This window comes from Candoia aspera, chromosome 12 (genome assembly GCF_035149785.1).
Source record: "Candoia aspera isolate rCanAsp1 chromosome 12, rCanAsp1.hap2, whole genome shotgun sequence".
In the NCBI taxonomy this organism is placed as follows: Eukaryota; Metazoa; Chordata; class Lepidosauria; order Squamata; family Boidae; genus Candoia; species Candoia aspera.
In genome coordinates, this window is record NC_086164.1 from 21,739,397 (window position 1) to 21,764,274 (window position 24,878).

The 24,878-nt window shown below is 48.0% G+C and overlaps 1 protein-coding gene across 1 annotated transcript in view; it reads left to right on the forward strand.

Annotated features, from left to right (window-relative positions):
- Positions 1 to 22,593, forward strand: part of STARD8 (StAR related lipid transfer domain containing 8) — an 80,861-nt gene extending 58,268 nt beyond the window's left edge. The window contains exons 7-12 of the mRNA XM_063313739.1: positions 1,086 to 1,296; positions 2,003 to 2,117; positions 6,246 to 6,470; positions 18,154 to 18,371; positions 19,591 to 19,767; positions 20,416 to 22,593. Coding sequence (XP_063169809.1) covers positions 1,086 to 1,296; positions 2,003 to 2,117; positions 6,246 to 6,470; positions 18,154 to 18,371; positions 19,591 to 19,767; positions 20,416 to 20,533 — 1,064 coding nt within the window. The 3' untranslated portion in view covers positions 20,534 to 22,593. The remainder of the gene's footprint in view (positions 1 to 1,085; positions 1,297 to 2,002; positions 2,118 to 6,245; positions 6,471 to 18,153; positions 18,372 to 19,590; positions 19,768 to 20,415) is intronic.
- Positions 22,594 to 24,878: the final 2,285 nt, after the last annotated feature.

A 24,878-nucleotide genomic window follows, 5' to 3' on the forward strand; every position in this document is an offset into this window, starting at 1 on the left:
TCCTTATCAGCTGGTTGGTGGCTGCATGGGAGCAGACAGAGATTTGTCATTGGATAGCTTTCTTTGTCTTCCCAGGAAGCTTCTATGTGACTGGTAGTTTCTACTGCCACTGGCGATAAGACTCCAATCGCATTGGCCTTGGTTTTGCTTGTTATCACTGCAAGCTCACTGAGGTTGCAGGGATCTAATGTATGTGTTTGGAGTTAGGAAGGGGAGAAGAGGGAGTGTACATACTTGTATGTGCACACACACTTCACACATACTGTAGGTGTGTGCAGCTAGACCACTGCTGTTGGCCACACAGTCAAAAAGCTTGCTAGTCCCTGCTTGTGACTGTGTATCTCATCTCTTTCCTCCAGAGTGTTCTGCAGCTCTGGTGCTGCTAGTTTTACTGCACCACCAGCTGGGGAAAATCATGGCCACCCCACAGGTGGGTTCAGGGAATGTTTTGCCCACCCCACCAGAAGCCCTCTAGTTGGTTTGTTGGTTGAATATCCAACAAAGAACCAGTTTGGTCTAGTGGTTAAGGCAACGGGCTAGAAACCAGGAGGCTGTGAGTTCTAGTCCCGCCTGAGGCATGAAAGCCGGCTGGGTGACCTTCGGTCAATCACTCTCTCTCAGCCCAACCCACCTCACAGGGTTGTTGTTGTGGGGAAAAGAGGAGGAGGAAGGAGTATTAGGTATGTTTTCCACCTTGAGTTTTATAAAAAAAAAATAAAGGTGGGATAAAAATAAATAAATAAAAATTTAAAAAATGTGTTAAGAATTGGAGACTGCTTTTTTTCCCCTTCAAGATATACCCAGTAGGGTGAAACCTATGCCAGTAAGGCTGGGCACAGTCTCAGAAGCCAGAGATAGAATAGCTGAATAGAATTTCCTGTCATGGGGAGGGATGGGAAGTCCTCTGGCCTGATTCTGAAGGCAGAGCAAGACTGAGCAGGTCCAGGCCTGTTTGCTTCACCTGCAGAGAGGTGAAAAGGTTATTCATGGAGCAGAGTCCAATGTGACATTGGCAAATTCCTGCTGTTGTTAGCATTCAGTCCACCCACAGCTCAGATACTGATTTTTCTTTCCTGATGGTTCAGTTGTTCCCAAAGAGCAGAGGCTGCAAGCTGTACAGGCCACCATCATGTTAATGCCGGATGAGAACCGGGAGGTTTTGCAAACACTGCTCTATTTTCTCAGCGATGTTGCCTCTTCTGAGGAGAACCAGATGACAGCGGGAAACCTGGCTGTCTGCCTCGCCCCCTCCCTTTTCCACCTCAGCGTCTCCAAGAAAGGGAGCACTTCTCCAAGGTGAGGTGGTACCTCCCAGCTGCAGGTCAGATCCCTTTACCCTTCGTTCCCTTCTGCTCCAACCCCAGGTGGATGGTGCTTTAGGGGTTACAGAGAGCAGATTGCTGCTTCTGGACTGCAAGCCCAGCATCAGCCTTTGGAGGCTATATGGTCAAAAGAAACAGTTTATAAAGAGAGTAAGACCAAAATTCATGCTATTCTGCACCACTTTAGACACTGGAATACTGATTCCAGAACAGCAGTCATTCTCTGTTACTGACTGAAACAGGGATCAGACTCCATTGTTGCACAGCCCTTTGCTGTTGGGAAAGGAGTGTGCACCTTGTGCTGGCTGTCCCTAAGTTTACATGCTGCATTTATATTAATAATTAATAACACTTGATATGAATTAAAATCAGAAATCTATAGCTATACAACCTTAATTAGGCCAACTGATATTTATCGTACTTTTAAGTTAATGGGGGTTCTCAGAACTTTCTTTAGGTAAAATGCTTAAAAACCTGGGAAAGTAAGAGTGAAAAATGGCTGTGGGCAGGTCCCTCACTGCTTGTGAGACAGATGGAGATTTCATTGTTGGCTTGTCAGGGCTTGGGGCCAGGTCTAGAAGAAGAAAACTTCCCCTGAGCCTCCCATATTGCTGACTGTGGGCTGAATGGCTAGAAACAAGAACTGAGATGATTTTGACCTCTCTTTATCCATGTGACAGGTCGATTCACAGGAGGGGAACTGTGGGAAAACCAGACCAAAAAGACCTGAATGAAAACATGGCTGCCACCCAAGGCCTTTCCCACATGATTGCTGACTGCAAGAAGCTGTTCCAGGTGCCAGTTGCAATAGTTGTCCTTTAGCTCAGAACAATTGCCTGGAGCTCCCAGAATTCCTAGCCAGTTGTAGAGGGAAGAGGGAATGGCTTGGAGGGACAGGAGGAAGAGCCTCTACCAAGACAATGGTCAGATAAAAGAGGACTTGAGTCTGGGGCAGGAATGTAATCTGAGTAAACGTCCCTAGTTCTCACAAAGATGGAGGGAGGGAGGGAGGGAGGAGGGAACAACATTCACACTTGCAATATTCTGTTACTAAAGCTATTCAATAAAATTAGTATTGACATATATGACACTGGATTCCTAGTCTGATCTACCTTAAAGGTCCGATATCACTAGGGTCCAAAGGGAATTCTGGATGTTGCAATACAGCAAACTTGGAGAGCCCCAGACTGTCTCAGATGATTTTTAAATTATTACTACTACTACTACTACTATTTTAAATACATGTTTCTACTGTCTTCAACCTCAGTTTTTAGAATGTTTTAGAGTAAAATTAAAAAAGAGAACCATACAAAATAAGAGTATAATTAAGATAGCACATCAACATAAAAAGTTTCGATTTATCCATTACATGCCATCAAGTTGCTGTCAACTTAGCAACCACAAAGATAGACTTTCTCCATGACTCTCTGTCCCTAACCTGGTCTTTCATGCCTTCCAATGGTGCCCCATCGCCACTGTCACTGAGTCCCTCCACCTTGCTGCTGGTCGTCGTCTTGTTCTCTTTCCTTCCACCTCTCCCAGCATTAGAGCCTTCTCAGAGAGCTAGCTAGGTCTTTGTATGTGTCAGAAGTAGGATAACTTGAGCCTGGTCATTTGTGCTCAAGTGAGAACTCTGAGTTTATTTGTTCAGTGATCCATTGGTTTGTTATTTTAGCTGTCCACAGTATTCTCAGGAGTCTTCTCCAACATCAAAGTTCAAAGGTGTCAGTACTCTTCCTATCCTGCTTCTTCAGAGTCCAACTTTTGCTTCCGTAAATTGTCGTAGGAAACACCATGGCTTGCGTATTTCTGATCTTTATCGGTATAGACACATTTTTCAAGTTTTCCAAGTCCTTTATGGCTGCTGTACCAAGTACTAGTCTATGTCATATATCTTGACTGATTTTTCCTTTACTGTTGATGGTTGATCAATCAATCAATCAATCAAAATTTATTTACAGTCCAAAACCACCACATTGACATCTTCATTGTCAGTTCTAAGGCTTGTTATTCTACCTGTTTGTCATTAGTCTGGTCTTCTTTATATTTATTTTAGTCCAGTTTTTTTCACCGTGCTACTTGACTTTTATTACTAGACCTTGCAGATCTTTTGAATTTTTGCCCATCAGAGTAGTGCCATCAGCAAGTGCAGGTTATCAATATTTCTTCCTCCAGTTTTGAAACCATGCTCATCTTCTTCCAATCTAGCTTCCCTTAATATATATTCAGCATATACAGTAGGTTGAATAAATAAGGGGAGAGTATGAAGCCTTGTCTCACTACTTGGACGACCTGGAGCCAGTTTGTTTCACCATGTTCTGTTCATACTGTGGTTTCCTGATCTGTTTGGAAGTTTGTCATGAGATGTTCTGGGATTTTTCTAGGCACATTCCACAAGTTGATCTGATTGACACAATCAAAGGCCTTTCTGTAATCAATGAAGCAAATTCTGATTTCTTTTTGGCATTCTTTGGCTTTCTCAGTTATCCAGCATGCATCAGCAATAATGTCTTGTGTTTCTCAGCCTTTTCTAAAGCCACCTGGAGCACCCAGCATCTTTTTCCATATAGGGCTCTAATCTGTGTTGGATGATCCTAAGCATTATTTTTGCTAGCATGTAAAATTAAGGATATTGTATAGTAGTTTGCACAATTGCAACCCTGCACAACTCTAAGTCTCCTTTTTCTGGCCTATTCCAATCTGTTGGCCACTGTGTTGTTCTCCAGATTTGCTGGCATAGCTTGGTTGACTGAGTCTTCTTCTGTTGCTTGCCATTTTTCAGTAGGTATTCCATCAGTTCCTGTAGCCTTCCAACTTGGTAATGACCAGAATGCTGATCTAACTTCTTCTAATACTAGAGGTTCTTGTAAGTAGGGAATATCTTCTAAGGTATCTTGGATGTTGACATCGCTGTTGTACAGTATTCACTATACTCCCTCTAGCTTTGATCTCCTTTGAATGGGTTACTATCTGCCCATTGGCATCCTTTAGCATACCAATTTGAGGTTAGAACCTCCTTCTGACTTCAGAAAGACTTTCCTTATTTTTTCAATGTCTCTTTCCATCATCAATGTCTTTACAGATGTTATTGTAATTTTGCTTCTTGTCTCACCTAACAGCTGTCTGAAACTATTTGTTAAGTTCCTTCCTGAGATTTTTGTCTTTCTTGGCTTTGGCTTCTCTTCTCTTTTTGGCAATTTCCATGGTTTGTTCTGACATCCAGTTTGCTTTCTTCTCTTTCTTCAATTTTGGCAGTGTCTTTTCACATTAATCCTTAATTATTTCTTTACATTCATTCCATAATTTCTACAGTCCTCTAACAATGAAGTTCAGGACTTCAAACTGATTGCTGATGTTCTCCTTGGATATGGTGGGTATATGCTCAAGATCATATCATGGAAATCAACTAGCTTTCTTCTTCTTCTTTAGCTTAACTTGGAACTTGCACATGAGCAGTTCATGATCTGTTCCACAGTCAGCACTTGGCCATGTCTTTCATGCTATAATTGAGCTCCTCCACCTCCTTTTAGTAATAATACAGTCAATTTGATATCTATATACTCCATGTGGTGATATCCATGTGTAGGTATGTCATTTTGGTTGTTTGAAGACAGCGTTAGCTATGAAGAAATCACTGGAGTGGCAGAAATGAGTAAGTTGGTCTCATGCTTCATTTCAGTTTCCTAAGCCATGCAATCCAACTACATTTTCCTGTTTTGTGCTTCCAACTTTGGCATTCCAGTCTCCAATCACAAGCAACGTATCTTGATTGCATGTTCTGTCAATTTCAAGTTGAACTCAATGATAGAAGTTATCAACCTCCTCTTCTTCTGTATTGGTGGCTGGAGCATAAACTTCAATGACCATCACATTAAAGGGTTGTCCATGAAGTCTAATTGGTCATTGATAGCATTGTAGCCAAGTACTGCTCTTGCTAAACCCTTCTTAACTATAAAAGCAACACCATTCCTTCCTGAGTAATAAACGATGTGATCTTCTGACTGAGTGTCCAATCGCAGTCTGTCTCAATTCGCTGATGCCTAAGATGTCAATTTGTAGTTGTTTCATTTCATCTTCCACTGTGTTGAGCTTTCCCACGTTCATGCTTCTTATGTTCCATGTTCCCACTGTAATTCTGTCTTTGCAGCTTCAGATTTTCTTTTTTCAACTAGACATCCCAAAGGCTTTAATCCAGCCACAACATAAACACCATTAGTACTGTGAAAGATCCTCACCTCTTCCTCAGTAGCACATTGAGTACCATCCAACCTGAGGGGCCCATCACCCAGCACTATATTGTCAATCATTTTATAATTTTTATCCATGTGGATTTCCTGGCAAAAATACAGGAGTGCTTTACCATTGCCTTCTCCTGCGCAGTATGAATTGATGCTTTTGCTGTTGTCACTAAAGTGATCATCTGCCTCCGGCATCTTCCTGTATCACTGCTGCCCAATATAAGTGTCTGCTGGCTTTAATTGGGCAGCTGGGATGATCTTCATGCCTTGGGCAACCCTGCTGGATTTATATAGTCTTGGCATATGCTCCTGATATTCTTTGCTCATCCCCACCCACCCCCTGCCACAATGAGATAGGACAGCAGGATTTGAGGGGGATAAAAGTTTTAGAGAACACACAAGTTTTATCCTGATGTTGAAAATATAATAGTTTTGATGCAGAGAGAGAAATTTAAAATAGAGCACCACAGCCCCAAATGCCTTCTCCTTGGTTGCCACCCACTTCACCTCAAGCATCAAGGCACTGAGAGAAAGATCGATCTTCATAAACCATACCCATCCTCTAACAAATATAGTGAACGCCAGAAAAATGTTGTCTGGACAGGGAGAGCTTTGCTGTCTGTTATAAGCAGGAGTTTGTCTTCACTGCCTAGAGTTGCTAAAAGGATCATCTTTGTTTCTCCAGATTCCCCAAGACATGATACGGCAACTCTGCAACTCCTACCTGTTAGCTGATGCTCAGCCACTCTCCCTACCTAAGTTGATGAGACAAAATCTGCAAGGAGAAGTCCAGGATTTCCACATAGACTTGGAAGCCAACATTCAAGGCCTGCTGAAGGAATCATCAGAACGCTTCAAAGGTTGGATCAGCACATCTGGTCCCCAAAACACTGAGCTCTCGTGCAAGAAGGTAAGAGGGAGCTGAGCACCAAACCAAGAGAAGCCTTGTTGTTGTTGTTTATTCATTTAGTCGCTTCTGACTCTTCGTGACATCATGGACCAGCCCACGCCAGAGCTTCCTGTCAGTCGTCAACACCCCCAGCTCCCCCAGGGACGAATCCATCACCTCTAGAATATCATCTATCCATCTTGCCCTTGGTTGGCCCCTCTTCCTTTTGCCTTCCACTCTCCCTAGCATCAGCATCTTCTCTAGGGTGTCCTGTCTTCTCATTATGTGGCCAAAGTATTTCAGTTTTGCCTTTGATATCGTTCCCTCAAGTGAGCAGTCTGGCTTTATTTCCTGGAGGATGGACTGGTTTGATCTTCTTGCAGTCCAAGGCACTCTCAGAATTTTCCTCCAACACCACAGTTCAAAAGCATCGATCTTCCTTCTCTCAGCCTTCCTTATGGTCCAGCTCTCGCAGCCATATGTTACTACGGGGAACACCATTGCTTTAACTATGCGGGCCTTTGTTGTCAGTGTGATGTCTCTGCTCTTAACTATTTTATCGAGATTTGTCATTGCTCTTGTCCCAAGGATTAAGCGTCTTCTGATTTCCAGACTGCAGTCAGCATCTGCAGTAATCTTTGCACCTAGGAATACAAAGTCTTTCACTGCTTCTACATTTTCTCCCTCTATTTGCCAGTTATCAAGCAAGCTGGTTGCCATAATCTTGGTTTTTTTGAGGTTTAGCTGCAAGCCAGCTTTGGCACTTTCTTCTTTCACCTTCATCATAAGGCTCCTCAGTTCCTCTTCGCTTTCAGCCATCAAAGTGGTATCATCTGCATATCTGAGATTGTTAATGTTTCTTCCAGAGATTTTAACTCCAGCCTTGGATTCCTCAAGCCCAGCATGTTGCATGATGTGTTTTGCATACAAGTTGAATAGGTAGGGTGCTATACTCCTTTCCCAATCTTAAACCAGTCCGTTGTTCCGTGGTCTGTTCTTACTGTTGCTACTTGGTCATTATACAGATTCTTCAGGAGGCAGACAAGATGACTTGGTATCCTCATACCACTAAGAACTTGCCACAATTAGTTATGGTCCACACAGTCAAAGGCTTTAGAATAGTCAATAAAGCAGAAATAGATATTTTTCTGAAACTCCCTGGCTTTTTCCATTATCCAGCAGATATTGGCAATTTGGTCTCTAGTTCCTCTGCCTTTTCTAAACCCAGCTTGTACATCTGGCAATTCTCACTCCATGAATTGCTGAAGTCTACCTTCCAGGATCTTAAGCATTACCTTACTGGCATGCGAAATGAGTGCCACTGTTCGATAGTTTGAATATTCTTTAGTGTTCTTTAGGCTCTAGCTCACTGACCACACTGTCAAAGCTATCCCCGATATTGTTATCCTTCCTATACAGGTCTTCTGTATATTCTTGCCACCTTTTCTTGATCTCTTCTTCTTCTGTTAGGTCCTTGCCATCTTTGTTTTTGATCATGCCCATTTTTGCCTGGAATTTACCTCCGATGTTTCTAATTTTCTTGAAGAGCTCTCTTGTCCTTCCTATTCTATTGTCTTCTTCCAATTCTGCGCATTGCTTGTTTAAAAATAATTCCTTATCTCTTCTGGCTAACCTCTGGAATTTTGCATTTAATTGGGCATATCTCCCCCTATCACTGTTGCCTTTTGCTTTCCTTCTTTCTTGGGCTACTTCTAGTGTCTCAGCAGACTGCCATTTTGCCTTCTTGGTTTTCTCTTTCTTTGGGATGTATTTTGTTGCCACCTCCTGAACTGCATATTCCTTAGGAATATTAGTGAGCTCATATCTAGCTGATCTGTGGGTCTTCCCTAATCTCTTTAGTCTGATCCTAAATTGTGCAAGAAGAAGTTTGTGACCTGAACTACAGTCAGCTCCAGGTCTTGTTTTTACTGACTGTATAGATGTCTGCCAACTTTGGCTGCAAAAGATGTAATCAATCTGATTTCGGTGTTGTCCATCTGGGGAAGTCCATGTATAAAGCCGTCTCTTAGGTTGTTGGAAGAGAGTGTTTGTTATGCAGAGTGAGTTGTCTTGGCAAAATTCTATCAGCCTATATCCAGCTTCATTTTGTTTTCCCAGGCCATACCTACCTGTAATTCCAGGTGTCATTTGACTGCCCACCTTAGCATTCCAGTCTCCTGTGATGAAAATAACATCTCTTTTAGGCGTGTTGTCCAGTAGATGCTGCAGATCCTCATAGAACTGCTCTACTTCAGCTTCTTCAGCATCTGTGGTTGGAGCGTATATCTGGATCACTGTGATGTTAGATGGCTTGCCCTGAATTCGAATTGAGATCATTCTATTGTGTTTTGCCACAGCTTTAGCCACTTTACTATTAATTATGGAGGCTACTCCATTTCTTCTGTGGTCCTCTTGTCCACAGTAGTAGATCTGGTGGTCACTTGATGTGAAGTGGCCCATTCCAGTCCATTTCATTTCACTGATTGTCATGCACTGCCTACCGCCGAGTAATGCGCAGACACTGGTTCAGTTGAAACAGGCTCTGGTTTATTCATCGCATAGTGCGTGTCGTAGAAAAAAGCTGAGAGTGACAGGAGCGCGCCGGTGCGGGGTTTAAATACCCCGCGCCGGTCAGCGCCCCCTCACTCAGGGTTACGTCATCCCCCCTTTGTCCAACATGCTGTCTTGCCGGTAGGTGAGGGGTTGCGAGGCCCCGCTGGCGCTCCGGGATCGCCCATCATCGGTTTCCTTATTCATCCGGTGATTGCTGTCAGCTGGGCGATCTCCGTTGCGCTAGCGCTAACAGCTTGGGTGTGCCTCGCGATCCGCTTAGCCTTTGTATCTTCTTCTTTCTTCTTTGTGAGTTGATGGCTGCTTATCTTGAGCCCCTTCCCCTGCTTCCTCGTTATTGTCATGTGTGCCATTGCGCTGATGTCTTCAGCTCAACGGCACTCATGACATACTGCCCCCTGTCCGAATAGTGCCCCCCCCCGGCTTTCCGGTTTTTTACCAGGAGAGCTGTCAAAATGTTTTTTTTTTTTTTTTTTTGAATTTCCCGCCGGAGTGTTTTCGCCCCTCCCTTTGTTCCGCCCTCTACCACGTGTCCATCTAGGGTGTGTTCCCAGTGCGCATGCCCCGATCACACCCTGGGCGTGCGCATGCTCCGGCCACACCCTGCTTGTTTGGCTCAGTTCGGCGAGGAGAGAGGCGTGGCTGGTCGGGTGCTTATCAGCTCCAGGTAGGGCCCTTATTTTTATTCTAAGTGCGTCCCCTTTGTTATGTGTGCTCCTGGGCGTTGCCCCCAGGTATGCACTGTTGACTTGATTGCCACTCCCCCGTGGGCCCGGGGCGGGGGGAGGGTGCTGGCGACCGCTTGTCACTCCCTCGTGGGCCCGGGGCGGGGGGGTGAGTCCTGGGGGGGGAGGTCCACCCATGTCGCGGGCTTGGGGGGGCCCTTTCCCTTGGGGCACGGTAGGCGGGGGGGCCCACGGGGAAGGGGGTATGCAGGTGCCGGTTTGCTTGTCTCGCCTTAGGCTTGTCGGGGTACGCCTGGTGAAAAGCCCGGGTCAGGTCAGGCACGTTAACGTTGTGCGCCGCCACCTATTCTGGGTGGGGGAAGTGTTTCCACCTGACCAAATAGTGTAAAGTTCCCCGTTGCCTGCGGGAGTCGAGTATGTCCCTTACTTCGAAGTGATGTTGGCCGTCGATCATCACCGGTGAGGGCAGTGGCGTGCTTGGGTGCCATCAAGAGGTAGTTGCAGGTTTCAGGAGGCTGGTGTGGAATACCGGGTGGAGTCTTCGTAGGTTTTGTGGCAGGTCCAAGCGTATTGCCACCGGGTTCACTATCTGTGTGACTCGGAACGGCCCGATGTACTTAGGCCCCAGTTTTTTCGAGGGTTGGGGCGACTTTAGGAATTTGGTGGATAGGTAGACCATATCCCCAGCCTGGAACGTCGGTTGTTGGCGCCGGTGCTTGTCGGCCTGCTCTTTGTAGGCCGCCTGTGCTTCCTTCAGCGCTGCCGTGATTATTGGCCACGATTCCGCAATCTTCCGTCCCCAGTCACTAGCGTCTACCTGGGGTCCCGGGGTTTGTGGTAGCTCCGGTATGGGGACGAAGTCGCGCCCCGAGACTACCTCGAACGGAGTTTTCCCCGTGCTCGTGTGGACGGCGTTGTTGTATGCGACTTCGGCGAACGGGAGCAGTTCGGCCCAGTCGTCTTGATGGTAGTTGGTGTATGAGTGTATGAATTGTTCTAGGGTGGCATTGAGGACCTCTGTGGCTCCGTCTGTCTGGGGGTGCCAGGCAGTGGATAGGGCCTGTTGGGTCCCCGTCAGCTTTAGGAAGGCCCGCCAGAATTTAGAAGTGAATTGTGTGCCCCTGTCGGTCACCACACGTGCGGGACATCCGTGTAACCTGTACACGTGGATGAGGAAGAGTTTGGCTAGTTGTTGTGCGGACGGGACCGATGTGCAGGGGATGAAGTGGGCCTGTTTCGAAAAGTAGTCTTTCACCACCCAAATGGCCGTTTTCTTCTGGCTGGGTGGGAGGTCTACTATAAAATCCATGGAGATTTCCTCCCATGGGCGTGAGGGTTCCGCCACCTGTTGTAAAAGTCCCGAGGGCTTGCCTGGTGCCCGTTTGGCCCTGGCGCACGTTGGGCAGGACGCTACGTATGCTTTCACGTCTCGTCTTAGCGCGGGCCACCAGAATTGACACCTTGTTAGGTGTAGGGTCTTAAGGAACCCAAAGTGTCCCGCTTGCTTGGTGTCGTGGGATCTATGCAAGATCGCTTGGCGTTGCGAGTCCGGGACATAGATTCTGCCTTCCCCCCATGCCAGGTCCTGTGCCATCGTTACCTTGTCGGGGTTTGCCAGGAACCAGGGGTCGGTTTTGAGGGCGGCGGTGAGGTCCGTGCGTATCCCCCCTGGTAGTTGCAGTTGGCGTCGTCTGGTCACTGGTTGCCCCGCCGTCGGTTGCGCCGTAGAGTCGTGCTGCCTCCGAGCACCACTCCGGGTGGTCACAGCCATCCCCAGTTGGGAAGCGGATAGGACCGTCCCAATCGTGTCTGGGGCGGGCTCTTTGTCTTGGGGCAGTCGGGAAAGGGCGTCAGCCAGGAAGTTCTTTTTACCCGGCATGAACTTCAGCTGAAAGTTGAAGCGGCTGAAGAATTGGGCCCATCGGACCTGTTTTGGGCTGAGGCGTCTGGGCGTTCGGAGGGCCTCGAGGTTCCGGTGGTCGGTCCAGACCTCGAATGGTTGGGTGGCTCCTTCGAGTAGGTGTCTCCATGTTTCCAGCGCCGATTTTACCGCGAAGGCTTCCTTCTCCCAGACGTGCCATCGCCTTTCTGTCTCGGAGAATTTCCTCGACAGGTAGGCGCATGGTTTCAGGAGTCCCGTGGGGTCCTTTTGGAGTAGGATGGCCCCCAGGGAGAAGTCTGAGGCGTCGGCTTGGACCACGAACGGCCGTTCTGGGTCCGGGTGCGCGAGGATTGGCTCTGTGGTGAACAGCGCTTTCAACTTATTGAATGCGGTCTGGCACGCGGGAGTCCAATTCAATACTGTGCCCGGGTTCTTGGCGCATCGGGTGTCCCCCACCCCTTTGGTTTTGAGGAGGTCCGTTAGGGGGAGGGCTATCTCCGCGAACCCCCGGGCGAATGACCTGTAAAAATTCGCGAAGCCGAGGAAGCTCTGGAGTTGGCGTCTGTTGCGGGGGCGTTCCCAGTTCACCACCGCCTCGACTTTTGCGGGGTCCATTTCTATGCCGTCTCCGGAGATTCGGTACCCCAGGTAGTCTAGGCGCGCTTTATGGAATTCGCACTTTGCGGGTTTGGCATAGAGCTGCGCCCTTCTTAGCTTATCGAGGACTTGTCTGACTAGGGTCACATGTTCCTCGTGCGTTTTGGTGTAGATAAGGACGTCGTCTATGTAGATGAGGACCCCTTTGAACAGGTGTTCATGCAGAACCTCATTGATGAGCTGCATAAACACCCCCGGGGCCCCCGCGAGTCCGAACGGCAGCACTTTGTACTGGAAGGCGCCTAGGGGGCAGTTGAACGCAGTTTTCCATTCGTCCCCCTCCCTGATTCGGATGCGATAGTACGCCTCGCGAAGGTCCAGCTTGGAGAAGACCTTGCCCGTGGACAGGTGGGCGAGCATATCTTTTACCAGGGGTAAGGGGTATTTATTGGACAGGGAAGCCGCGTTTAGGCCCCGGTAGTCGGTGCAGAGCCGTAGGGTGCCGTCTTTCTTCTCCCGGAATAAGACGGGGGCTCCGACCGGTGAGCATGCTGGCTCTATGAATCCCCTCTCTAGGTTTTTATCGATGAACTCCCGGAGGGTTGCCATCTCCTTCGGGGTCATCGAGTAGATCTTCGGTCTAGGTAAGGGGACATCGGGTAGCAGGTCAATCCGACAGTCCGTCTTGCGGTGGGGGGGTAGTTGATCAGCTTCTGCCTCTCCGAAGACCTCGGAGAAGTCAGCGTATTGTTCCGGTAGGTCTGCTGTGGTAGCTGTGTTGTCCTGTGTAGCCACCTCTGCTCGTCCCACAGTGGGGTTGGTTCTGCCCGCCGGAACTGGCGCCCGGTACTCGCCATCGCCGAATGTGAAGGTGCGGGTCTCCCAGTCAATGCGCGGGTTGTTTGTCGCGAGCCATGGCATTCCCAAGACTGCAATGGGTCGTCCGATGTGGGTGACTACGAACGATGTGCATTCGGTGTGGGTGCCCATTTGCAGGGTGACCGGCTCGGTCTGCATCGTGGCTGGTTTCCCTCCCGCTGTTGAGCCGTCCAGCTGGTGGAATGCCAGCGGCGTGGGGAGGGGGGAGCAGCGGAGGTCGAGTTTGGCGACTAAGTCGGGGTGGATCAGGTTTTTCGAGCACCCCGAGTCCACTAGTGCCGCGGCCGTGGTGACTCCGTTGCCGGCAGAGAGTTTGATTGCCGCCATTATAACGGAGCTTTCCCCGTTCTGTCAAGGTGGTCCGCGCTGCTGTCCCACCGCCTGCCTCGCAACGCGTTTCAGGGCAGGCGGGGAGCGTTTCCCGCCGGCTGGTCTGGGTCTACGGCGTCCTCTCCCCCCCAGTAGGCGTCCCAGCCTTCGTCTGGTGTCGCTGTGGCTCCGGTCATTCGGCGGTGGGGGGGCGGCGGCGGGTTAGGTGGTTTGAGGCTAGTTTTCGGGGCGGGTTTGGGCACACTAGCCGGCGGTCGGTTGACGAAGCAATCTGCCGTCTTGTGCCCCAGTTTTCCACACCTCCCGCAGGGCCCGCGATTAAATTTCTTCCTTGGGTATGTGGGACCGGCCGTCCCCACGTGTGGCGCGGGTACCTTTGGGCAGGTGTTGGTCGTGTCTTCCGTTGTTGCCATGAGGAAGGTGCGGTGCGCGTGTTCTGCTTTCCCCGCGAGGTGGATCCAACCGTGTAGAGTCTCCGGGTCGTCCCGGTAGAGGGCCCATTGGAGTACGTCGCGGTTGAGCCCCCTTTTGAACATTTCCAGCAGGGTGGTCTCGGACCAGTCGTTGATCTTCCCTGCGAGGGCTTTGAACTCGAGGGCGTAGTCCAGGACAGTGCGTGCACCCTGTTTGAGTCTTTGGAGTGCGCTTTTCGCCCTCACTTTGGCTAGTGGGTCCTCAAAGTAGCTCTTCATCTCGGTGATGAAGGCGTGGAAGTTGGCGAGGGCGGGGGAGCTGGACTCGTACAGTTGGACGTACCAGTCCGCCGCCCGGTCTTGTAGTTTGATCGCCACGGCTGCGATCTTGTCCGCTTCGGAGTCATAGGAGTGTCCGTGCCTCCCCATGAACTCCCTGGCGTTCGTAATGAAGAACGACAGTTTCGCGGGGTTCCCATCAAAGAAGATGGGGAAGTCCTTTGGGGCCCGGGCGTTTTGTGAGCCTCCTCCTCTCACTTCCCGGCCTGTGGCATCGTCCGCCTGGGCCGTTTGTTGACCATCATCTGGGCCGTGGGACTGCGGCGCCTCGCTCGGGGTGTGGACCTGTGCGGGGACGTCGTTGGGCGGCGCAGGGGACATCAACGATTGAAGCATGGTCCGGAGTTCCTTCAGTTGGGTCTCCATGGCCGCGAGTCTAGCTTGTGCGTCCCCGTCCGCGATCCGCGCCGCCGCTGGGGCCGGTTCCATCGGTGTGTCGGCGGGGGTGGGTCGCCGGTGGGGTTCAGACACTCCCGTCCGTTGGCCCGCTTCCTCCGCCATCGGCTGGGTTGCTTCTTCGTCCTCCCCCGTGCTTACCGCTGTTGGGCTGCCACTCCACGCCCGTGGCTGGGGTGCGATGTGGGGCGCGGGGTTCTCCGCTGGTCTCTGGAGGTATGTTGCTCCCTCCCGTGGCCGGGTTGCCTCCATCGCCATCTCCCCCTGGGGTTGGAGCTGAGGCTCGGGTTGGGCCGGGTGGGTGTCCATGGCTCCGGGAGTCCGCGGTGCCTCTGGCCTCAATCGGTCCTTCTCTGCTTCTTGCCGTGCGGCTCGCCCCCCTTGTCCGCGTCGCGCCGGCCTCATCGTTCCTGGTCTTCTCGCCGTCTACTCCTCCCGCGGCTCGTTGTCGTCCGGTGGGGCTCGGCGAGGCTGAGTTTGTGACTCTCAGCTTTATGTCATGCACTGCCTACCGCCGAGTAATGCGCAGACACTGGTTCAGTTGAAACAGGCTCTGGTTTATTCATCGCGTAGTGCCAGTCGTAGAAAAAAGCTGAGAGTGACAGGAGCGCGCCGGTGCGGGGTTTAAATACCCTGCGCCGGTCAGCGCCCCCTCACTCAGGGTTACGTCATCCCCCCTTTGTCCAACATGCTGTCTTGCCGGTAGGTGAGGGGTTGCGAGGCCCCGCTGGCGCTCCGGGATCGCCCATCATCGGTTTCCTTATTCATCTGGTGATTGCTGTCAGCTGGGTGATCTCCGTTGCGCTAGCGCTAACAGCTTGGGTGTGCCTCGCGATCCGCTTAGCCTTTGTATCTTCTTCTTTCTTCTTTGTGAGTTGATGGCTGCTTATCTTGAGCCCCTTCCCCTGCTTCCTCGTTATTGTCATGTGTGCCATTGCGCTGATGTCTTCAGCTCAACGGCACTCATGACACTGATGCCCAAAATGTCTATCTTTAGTCTTGACATCTCACCAATAACCACATCCAATTTGCCCTGGCTCATAGATCTTACATTCCAGGTTCCAGTGGTGTGTTGATCCTTAGAACATCGGATTCGCTGTTCGCCACCAGCACCGTCGGCTGCTAGTCATCCTTTCGGCTTTGAGCTAGCTGCGTCATCACATCTGGGGCTAGTTGAACTCATCCTCTGTTCCTCCCCAGTAGCATTTTGACCATCTTCCGACCTGGGAGTCTCATCTTCCGATGATATACTGACATATCTCTGGTTGTACTGATCCATTTAGTTTTCATGGCAAGAATACTGGGGTGGGTTGCCATTACCTTCCCCAGGGATCGCATTTAGGGTCCTCTCTGACCTCTGACCTCTCTGCCATGACCTTCCCGTCTTGGGTGGCCCTTCACGGTTTAGCTCATGGCATTGAGGTGCTCAAGCTCCAGCACCACGACAAGGTAACGATCCTTTGCTGAAGAAGGAGAAGAGAAGCCTTACAGCTGCTTTATGAGTTGTTAATGTACCACATGAGCAACCATTAGACCATATTCAAGGTAGCCATCCATGATAGTTGTGCTTGCTTATCTCTGTCTGTCTTCATCTTATTCATCATTCATTGGTAGGCAGTGATGCATCTTTTGGGAACTTTTAATACCAAGACAAGTCTTATGCCAACATCTTCTTTGGTCCATGTTTCAGCCACAGTGGAAAATTCCTTCTTCCCCATCCTCTTCGTCACTGCCACTGTAAAAGAGAGGAAAGATGGGTTTCTCTGCACCCGAACTGCTGGGCAACTGCTGCAACTGAAGTGGGGGTGAGAGAGGAGACAGAGGAACCCTCACTAAAAAGGAAGCAGCTGTCAGCATCAGCTAAGGTCCAGTAGACACTGGCCTGGGGCACCAAAGCTTAGGGGTGCCAATGCCACCCCTCCTTCCAAAACATTCTAAAAATGCAAACCTTTACATTGGCAGGAGGTGGCACCATCAGTCAGTGTGGCCTAGGGCACCATTTTACCATTTTATTCACATGCTGAATCCACCTTTGCCCAGTCCCAGGCCAAACATGCACAAACACATGAGTGAGTTTTACTGTAGATCTTTTTAAAACAAGCGCCTTCATGACAGGGAGAGCGTGAGCACAATGTACACACACATGCAAGTGGGAAAGAGGTCCCAAAAGCCAAGCGAGCCTGCCTTACTAGAGTCCCAACCTCTCCACATCTGAAGCAGCAGGCAAAAGAGTGGTCAGGGTGAGGTCTGAGGGTCAGAGCATCCCGGAAGCTTCACTAGCTTGTCCGGGAATCCAAGTCCAAGTCATGGGATTCGAAAGTCAAGATTCGAGGCATGGAGACTGGGTAGTGTCTGGTTGTTTCCACGGAGTGGCTTAGGTTCGCCACTCTACCTAAGTGGAGCCAGCACCAGCATTGCTCCTCACAGAAGGGCCCCCTTCTTGTGAGGAGCCTCGCAGGGCGCCTTTACTCTGCTCTCTTCTCCGTGCAGCAAGCCCTTGTGCTGGGGGAGGTGGCAGCTCAGACTCCTCATCTTCGGAGGCCGACAGCAGCTGCTCCTGGTGATCACCGAACAGACCCGCCTCAGCGGCCTGCAGGTCCTCAGGTGGTGCTTCATCCAGTAACTTAGGAGCTGGCTGCTCTTTGTCTGAGTCTGAGCTTACCATGACAAAGAGAATGCCAAACAGAAGAAACCAAACTCAGTGTCAGAACAAATGGTGGAAGTTGCTGAGAAGAGAAGCCAAGCCAAGAAAACAAGATCTTGGGGAGGGATTTAAAAGTAATTTCAGAGAGCTGCTGGAAGAGTCAAGTAGTAGTATTACAACAGCATCTGATAGAAGATAGAAATAGATATGGAAAAACAAGGAAAGTCTTCCAAAAGATCTCTGAACTCAGAAGGAGATTCCAACCTCAAATTGGTATGCTAAAGGATGCCAATTGACAGATAGTAACTGATAGCTAACCCAAGCACAAATACCCTGAGAGACTCTAGGACGGGGCCACCTTGAGTCTCTTTGCTTTCCCACCAACAGTCCCCGGACTACTGAGAGTTCTCTTATCTCCCTGGAATGCAGCCCCTCCTTCCTGAGAGCTAGCGGCAGCGCCAAAATCCACCACAGATTCACAGGGAAGATCAGCTTACAGGGCACACACAGGCCCTTTGTGGAATGTTGTGGATTTTGTAAAGTCTGCAGGCATGGGTATTCTCTGTCTCCAGTTCTGATCTAAGAGGAACCAAATTCTTGGAGTAAGTGAATGCAGAGATTGGCTGGCTGGCTGGCTGGCTGTCTTATGTATGCATGTATACATTTATTTCCAAACTTTATATCCCATCTAATAGAGTCTGGATGTGTCACAGCAAAAGATGGACCAAAAGATGTCTTGTTTCTGGAATGGCGAGGAAATACACAGAATACAAAAGATCCCCCTTTCCCGTCAGGAGCTGGAAATTGTTTTGATTCCAGAAATCTTTATAGGGATTACTTGGCTAGCACTTAAGGATGATTGTCCTGCTTGGTGGGAGGCCTTTGGATTATCGGGAGGCTCTGCAACCTTTGTCTGTCACTTGCACCCTACTTGGCCCTAATCATCAATGTCTTCATGCTTATCCAGGTTGAGGATGTGCATCCCCTGAGGCTCTGGAAGGTGTCCACTGAAGTGGACGCACCGCCTCACGTGGTGCTCAAGCGAGTTCTCAGGGAGCGGCACCTTTGGGATGAAGACCTGCTGCAGGGGAATGTGGTGGAGGCTCTGGACAAGAACACAGAAGTGTACCATTATGTGACCGATAGCATGGCCCCACATCCACGGCGGGACTTTGTTGTCCTCAGGTGAGGAACCCCAGGGAGGAAATCTCCATTAGAAAGGCCTCCCACGAAGGTGTTTTTCAGCTCTGTGTCTCTGGCCCCATCGCTTTCTGCATTACTGCTTTGCCTGGATCTTTTTTATCTTGAATTGATGATGCCCTCACAACCATTTAGCTGAAGACCTCTGCCTTTGTGAACCGGTGTAGAGTGCCTTGGCTTGACCCTGTACTGTCTCAAGTCCACTCCTTCGCTGCCTCATGCAGCATTTCCCATTCTGTAAAGAAACCCACATGCCTCGGCTCTCGTTTTTGGGGGTGTGGCAATTAGAAGTTGATGTAAGGTTCAGCACTAGGCTACCCCTCACCTCTCACTGCATCACATAGTTTGGGCTCATCACATCATGCTCCTGCTCTCATCTGCCCACTTCTTTTTTTAATTTGCTGCTGCAATCTGTTTTTCTCCAGAAACAAAGCCCTTATTTTCTTTCCCATCAATTTAGAGTTGCCACCCAATTTCTCACTGATTACTTTTGCACCCAGCTATAAGTGGTGACCGCGCTCTGGCTAGGTGATATTCAGCCCTAGGTTAGATGAAAGCCATGGGTAACATTGGAGTCAGAGCTTCAGAGTCAGTTGAAAATGTTAATGTTTCCTACTACAGGTTAAGGTTGCTATGGTAACTAATCATTTTGGCCAGGTGAAGAGGTTGAATTTAATTGTCTCCTTTTCACGTGTTAATGGTTGCATCACCTGGGGGGAGAAAATTGCCCGGACTTGTTTTAGTTCCTGTTTCCTCTCTGTGCAGGCATGTAGAAAGTCAGGCTGCTCTCACTGAGAGCCCAAGACTTTTAAATATGTTTTGCTTTCTGTAAATAAATTATTTTTATAGAAATGCCTGGTGTGTGACTTTTCTGATCTCTCCTGCGCCAAAGGCTTTCCCAGCAATCTGCCAACAGAAAAGGTGACTCTTTAATGTCCAGAATGGAACAAAGCCTCATCACATTGTACTTGACTTGAAAGTAAATTTAGTTCTGCAAATAATTCTAGCCCTTCTAGGGTTCTGCCTTTCCTTTTAGTCCAAAGCAAGCAACTTGGCTTATATCTGGTGCCCTTTCTTGCCCTGGATGATCCCAGAAACTAAGCTGCCCCATCAGTTGCTTGACCAGGACAAGGCTGTACAGCCTCCTGAGGTTGGAAGTAGCATATGGCTTTGTGCACACCTGAGTCAAGGTCATCTTTTATAGGACATGGCGTACAGACCTACCTCGTGGAGGTTGCCTCCTTGTTTCCTTACCTTTGGAGCAAAAGAAGTTGCCACTGGAAGCTGGTGTCAGGGCCATGGTGCTAACCTCCCAGTATCTGATCGAGCCCTGCAGAATGGGACACTCAAAGGTGACACACATCTGTCGAGCAGATCTCAGGTAAGAATTCAAGCAAGCTATCCTAATTTTAATGGACAGGGAGGTGGGCATACCTTTTGCTTGTACTCCCATAAAATTGTTTGGCTTTTAGCTTTACAACAAGCCATGGCAGTTCTAATTTCCTTAAGCCATCACAGAGAATTTCTCAGTCCAAAGTATGGCAATATCACCCTAGGTCTAACAGTACCTTCTCCAAGCTGCCACCTCCAGATGTGCTGGTTTTCAACTCCATAATTCCTGTACTGTCTAGGTATTATTGATGTTAAGTGCCAAGACATCTGAAGGGCACCAGATTGGGATTGTTCCACAGCACAGACAGAAAATACCCTTCACCTAAACCTGTTGCTTTTCAGTCAGGTGTTGAAATATGTGAAAATCTTGCCATGCACAAGTATGTGTGAACCAGTTCATAGTTCCCCAGGATAACCCATCCTATTCAAAGCAAGGCCAGGATTTTGCAACTTACAGTAACTGAGTCAGTAAACCTGGATTTTCCCTTTTAAGTATTTTGTTTCTGCTTCTGCTGTTAAGGATAACCCCCCTCCCCCTCCTGCAGACTGCTTCTGAGGTTCTAGAGGTTCATTTATGCTTGCACAAAGGGAGATCTTGCTCTGGGTGTAGCTAATTCCCTGCTTTTTGCCCTTCTAGAGGGAGGTCTCCAGACTGGTACAACAAGGTCTTTGGCCATCTCTGTGCTGTGGAACTGGCCAGGATTCGCGATTCTTTCCCAGTGTTCAACCCATGTGGACCAGAAACAAAGATCTGAAGACGTGCCACCAGATGGGTAGACTTCAAATAGTAATGCTTTGGGAGCAGAACATTGGTATTGAGCCTTTGCTTCATGGAGTGCAGATTCCTCCCTTTCTCAAGGAACATTAGATCCAAATCTCCCTAAGAATCATGTTCCTGTTTTATAGTTCAGCAACATGTCTTACTGCTTGGAGGTGATCCGGATGTTAAGCTTTGTGCTAGTGGTTACTTCTCCATAAATAATCTCCAGGATTAGAAGAAGAATGCTTCTGAACACCCTTTACTAAAAGACACAATTGTGAAGAAGTTACTGAGCTTCTGCCTTGCTTTTGGGTTCTCAATATGCCTCTGGTTATTGTGAGAACAAGATGTTAGACTATCTGGTCTGATCCTGCAAATTCTGCAGATCTTCTCATGATCTTCTGAGAAGTCTACCAATCCTCCTATTTCAGGGAATGCAAGCTTTAAAACCCCTTTAAAGGACTGGTCTGTTGTGTTCAGGACTGTCTTCAGTTGTACAGCACATGATGTTTAATTAACCAAGCTTCAAGTTCAGTGACTACCATCGCTTTATCTAAGGACTGGGTTTGTCCAAGCCATTTCCCTGCAACCTTTGAAAAATGCCCCAATCAGGTTTGAGAGGATTGGAGAATCAGTATTAGGAACTAGCCTCAGCACAAAATACCTCCTTACAGCTATTTAATTGCAATCACTCTTTCATTAGTAGGTAGGTGTACCTGTGCAACACAGCACCTGGGAAGAACCAGGGGAATAGCAGAGGGTGGATGGAATGAAGTCAAATAGGGCAAATTGTTATGTTTAAGCATAAAGGAATGGTAGTCTTGGAGATAGGAAAGGAGAGCTGTGTGTGTCAGAGGTACTGCTGTACGTGTGAGGTTTTCATTGCTGCATTTGACACAGAAACAGGCATGTGTGTGTGAGAAAGAGCCAGAGCATGCATATACTTGGTTATGATGCCCATAACATGTTGTTTGCTGCTCTTACCATTTTGTTCATGTTGACTACCATCTTGTCCGTGGTACAAGGCCAAATGGGATTGAAACTATTCCAGTCCTTGTCCTCTTTAGCTTAGGTGGATAGAATGCTCTTGTTTCTATGAGTCTAATATTTTAGACTAATGAGAATTCCCCAGTAATTTTAAGAAGTGAAAATCAAGACAATGGAGGAAAAATTGGAACTCCTGGACTTCTCACTTCTTTTCCTTTTCCATAAGATATATGAATTTAAGGTTCAACTCAGATACCTGAATCAAAGCTTTCAGGTTGTTAAACCAAGTGAAATCTTTGGGTCTTAAACCCATGGAATTGAGGGAATCTCTTATCATTTTGTAGTTCACATTATTTTGGGGGGTGGGACTCAGCCTTAAATGCTACTGTTGGCAAAGAGGTGGTGCATGTAGACAAGCTAGCCTGTCCCTTTATGACCTCTGTCATCTCAAATACTTCAGGAAAACTGTTCTTATGATGGGAAGAGGGGAAAGGGGAAACTCCAGAATTCTCCCTCACCATTTTGATACTCTAATCCTTCTAAATGTACAGTTTGACCTTGGTTAATACTGGCCTGTAAGCATCCCAGTTTGTTCTTTAACCAGAGACCCAGCTGACTGGACAGCATTCCATCTGGAAGGTGGAACCCCTAGTCTGTTAGGAAGCTAAGTGGATGGCGTGCCACAGGTGATTCAGCTCATTGTTCTTGCCAGCTTTCGTATGGTAGGAACTTCTGTGCTGTTTGTGGGGCTTGTCTGTATCATTACTTACTTACGGGACTATTATTTTTTAATCAACGTAAATGTTACTTTCCTTTGGTAACTGTAAATATTGTACAGTTGGAACATTAATTTAATATATAACGACTGAGAGAGCATGTGAACAGATGCACTCCCACCCACAGAAAAGCTGTATGTTGTATTTAATGAAAGTTTTGTAAAATACTGCAGAGTGTTGAATGGAGAGAAGTTCCTCCTCTGTTCGTATGGTAAAGACGAGCGTAGCTCTCAGCCTCCAGTACCCCAATTACTTCGGAGACCGTCTGTGGAAATGAAGTCCTGAAGTGAGAGGCCGTGGCTGTGCTTCGCATTTGACAGGAATGGGGTACCTTCAGTTTGACTATATTTGGGTTTGAGTTCTTCAGCATCAGAACTGTAAAAACCAAAACGTTCGACTTTTTAAAATTTGCCAATTTATCCTTAAATTCATCAAGGCAAATCCTGAATGATTAATGAAGGCCATGACAGTACGGTCAACAAAATTGGACAAAATATGGGCCATAAATGCTTTGGGTCCGTGAGGGTTACTCTGAGGTACAGAGGTCTCTCTCTCTGTGTCTAAGGAAATTGTTTGCCTTCAAGGACCACTTTGCACTTGATTTATCAGTCAATTGCCTTATGGTAATTGCACGAAGCATTTAGATTTTAAAACAGCTTTTGTATGACGTCAATAGGGGTATCCTCAGTATGACATGGGGACAGAATATGCATTGTGCAGCACAGCCCAAGCTCAGTCCCTTATATAGTTGCGTGTGACGTCACACTACAGTTGCCAAAGACGGGGCTTCCATCATGATGTTGCAATGCCCGGTTTATCATTTGACCCTCCACCCTTTTGATGGCCATGGACATCAAGGCCTATAAATGAAGCAAACCACAAATGAAGGAGTGGTTAATTAGAATTGCTATTGTCAGAAAAGAAATAATGCCATGCCACAATTTCTCTTCCAATTACCCCAAGGTTTTCTTCTCTGTTTTTCTACCTCATTCTTACAGTGCTTCAGAATTGTGCACTGTGTTGCTCACCCTTCCCAGTCTGAGCCCCATGAGAGGAGATTCCTCCCGAGATCTTTCCTTAGGACTGAATAGCAGCAGGTAAAGCTAGCAAGGCTGGAAGGAGGAAGGAAGGATGAGGATATGGGTGTGTACCCTTAGCCCCTTTATGGGCTGGAATTTCACATCCCACTGGGAAATTTTGCCAAATTTTGCTTTTTTCTCCTTTGGGATTGCTGACAAAATGCAGATTAATATTGACCCCCTTGCTAATCATCACAAGTTTAATAGTTTCATGTTGCAACTGACTAGACTTCAGGGAACTTAACATTCCTTTGATTGGCCCCCACTCAGATGGTGAGGAATGTTAGGGACCAAATGAGATATTTTTCACAAACATTTGCACAAATTGGTCCCAAACATTCCTCAACATTGGCCCTAATGACTGGGCTGCTGGGAGTTGATAGTTCAACAACATCTGAGTGGGGCACTCACTCACTTTAACATTGTTGCACTGGTCTGCCTCTACCTAGCATATACACATCCCTGCCCAGGGATGAGGGGCAAGTGGTCTTGCATTTCACATCTGGGACTGATCAAAATTATGTGCAAAAACTCCTGTCCTGAGGATGCAGTAATGGACTGATGTGTGAGAGGCTTTTTTTCTTGTTGTGCAGTGAAAGTTACTCCATCTTAGCAAGAAGTGTGACATCTGAAGTCTCAGTTTCATAGCATAGTTGCAAGAGAACATTCAGGAATATTGTTCTGTTCCTTTGAAAAGAGAGAGCTGCACACCTGGCACTGAATGGCCAGAGAGTGAGCAAAATGACCCTACAGGACTAATATGGCATGGCAGAATCTGCTCTGGCCAGAAACATCAGAGAGCAGCAAAACAGCTTGTTCAGTCTAGCTGTGGTTGACCGAGAAACAACAGCTACTTGCCCCTGGATGCTTGTTTGTTTTGTACACCTTGCTGTTGGCAGTCCTGCATTTCTGTGATTAAGCCATCTAAGGAAACTAAGGATAAATCCAGGATGAACACTTGGAGCTCTAAGAACAGGAAGATGGATGCTTTCGATTACTGTCAGTTTCTAGGCCAAGAGGATGGTGCTTCCTGGTTTTCCTATTGGGTCTACAGTGGTGGATTCTAATAACAGACAGGGTGTTGGAATAGATGATTTCTAAGATCCCTTGAAACCCTTACATTTTATGTCTTTGGACTGCTCAATTCTGAAGTCTAAATGGCAGGTGCTGCTGCTCTGCAGGGATAGGAGGACAAAACTTTTCCTTGGCTCTTATGCAGAGAGGATCTGTTCTTCTGACACCACTGTTGGAGCTTCTCCTGGAAGGAGTTGGTGGTGAGAGTGTAGAGGATTGGGTCCAAGGTGCTGTTGATGGGCAGGATAAAGATGACTGCCCAGGATGCCATGGTACCTTTGCAGGAAGAGCTAGTTGTTAAGGAGACACAGAACCTTTATAATTCCCTCTCAGAGATAACTGTTCTTGCACCTTAATTGCAATTTGATCTATCCTGGTAACTGTTTATAGTCTTAAGGCTTTTTATATGCTTATATCATGAGTG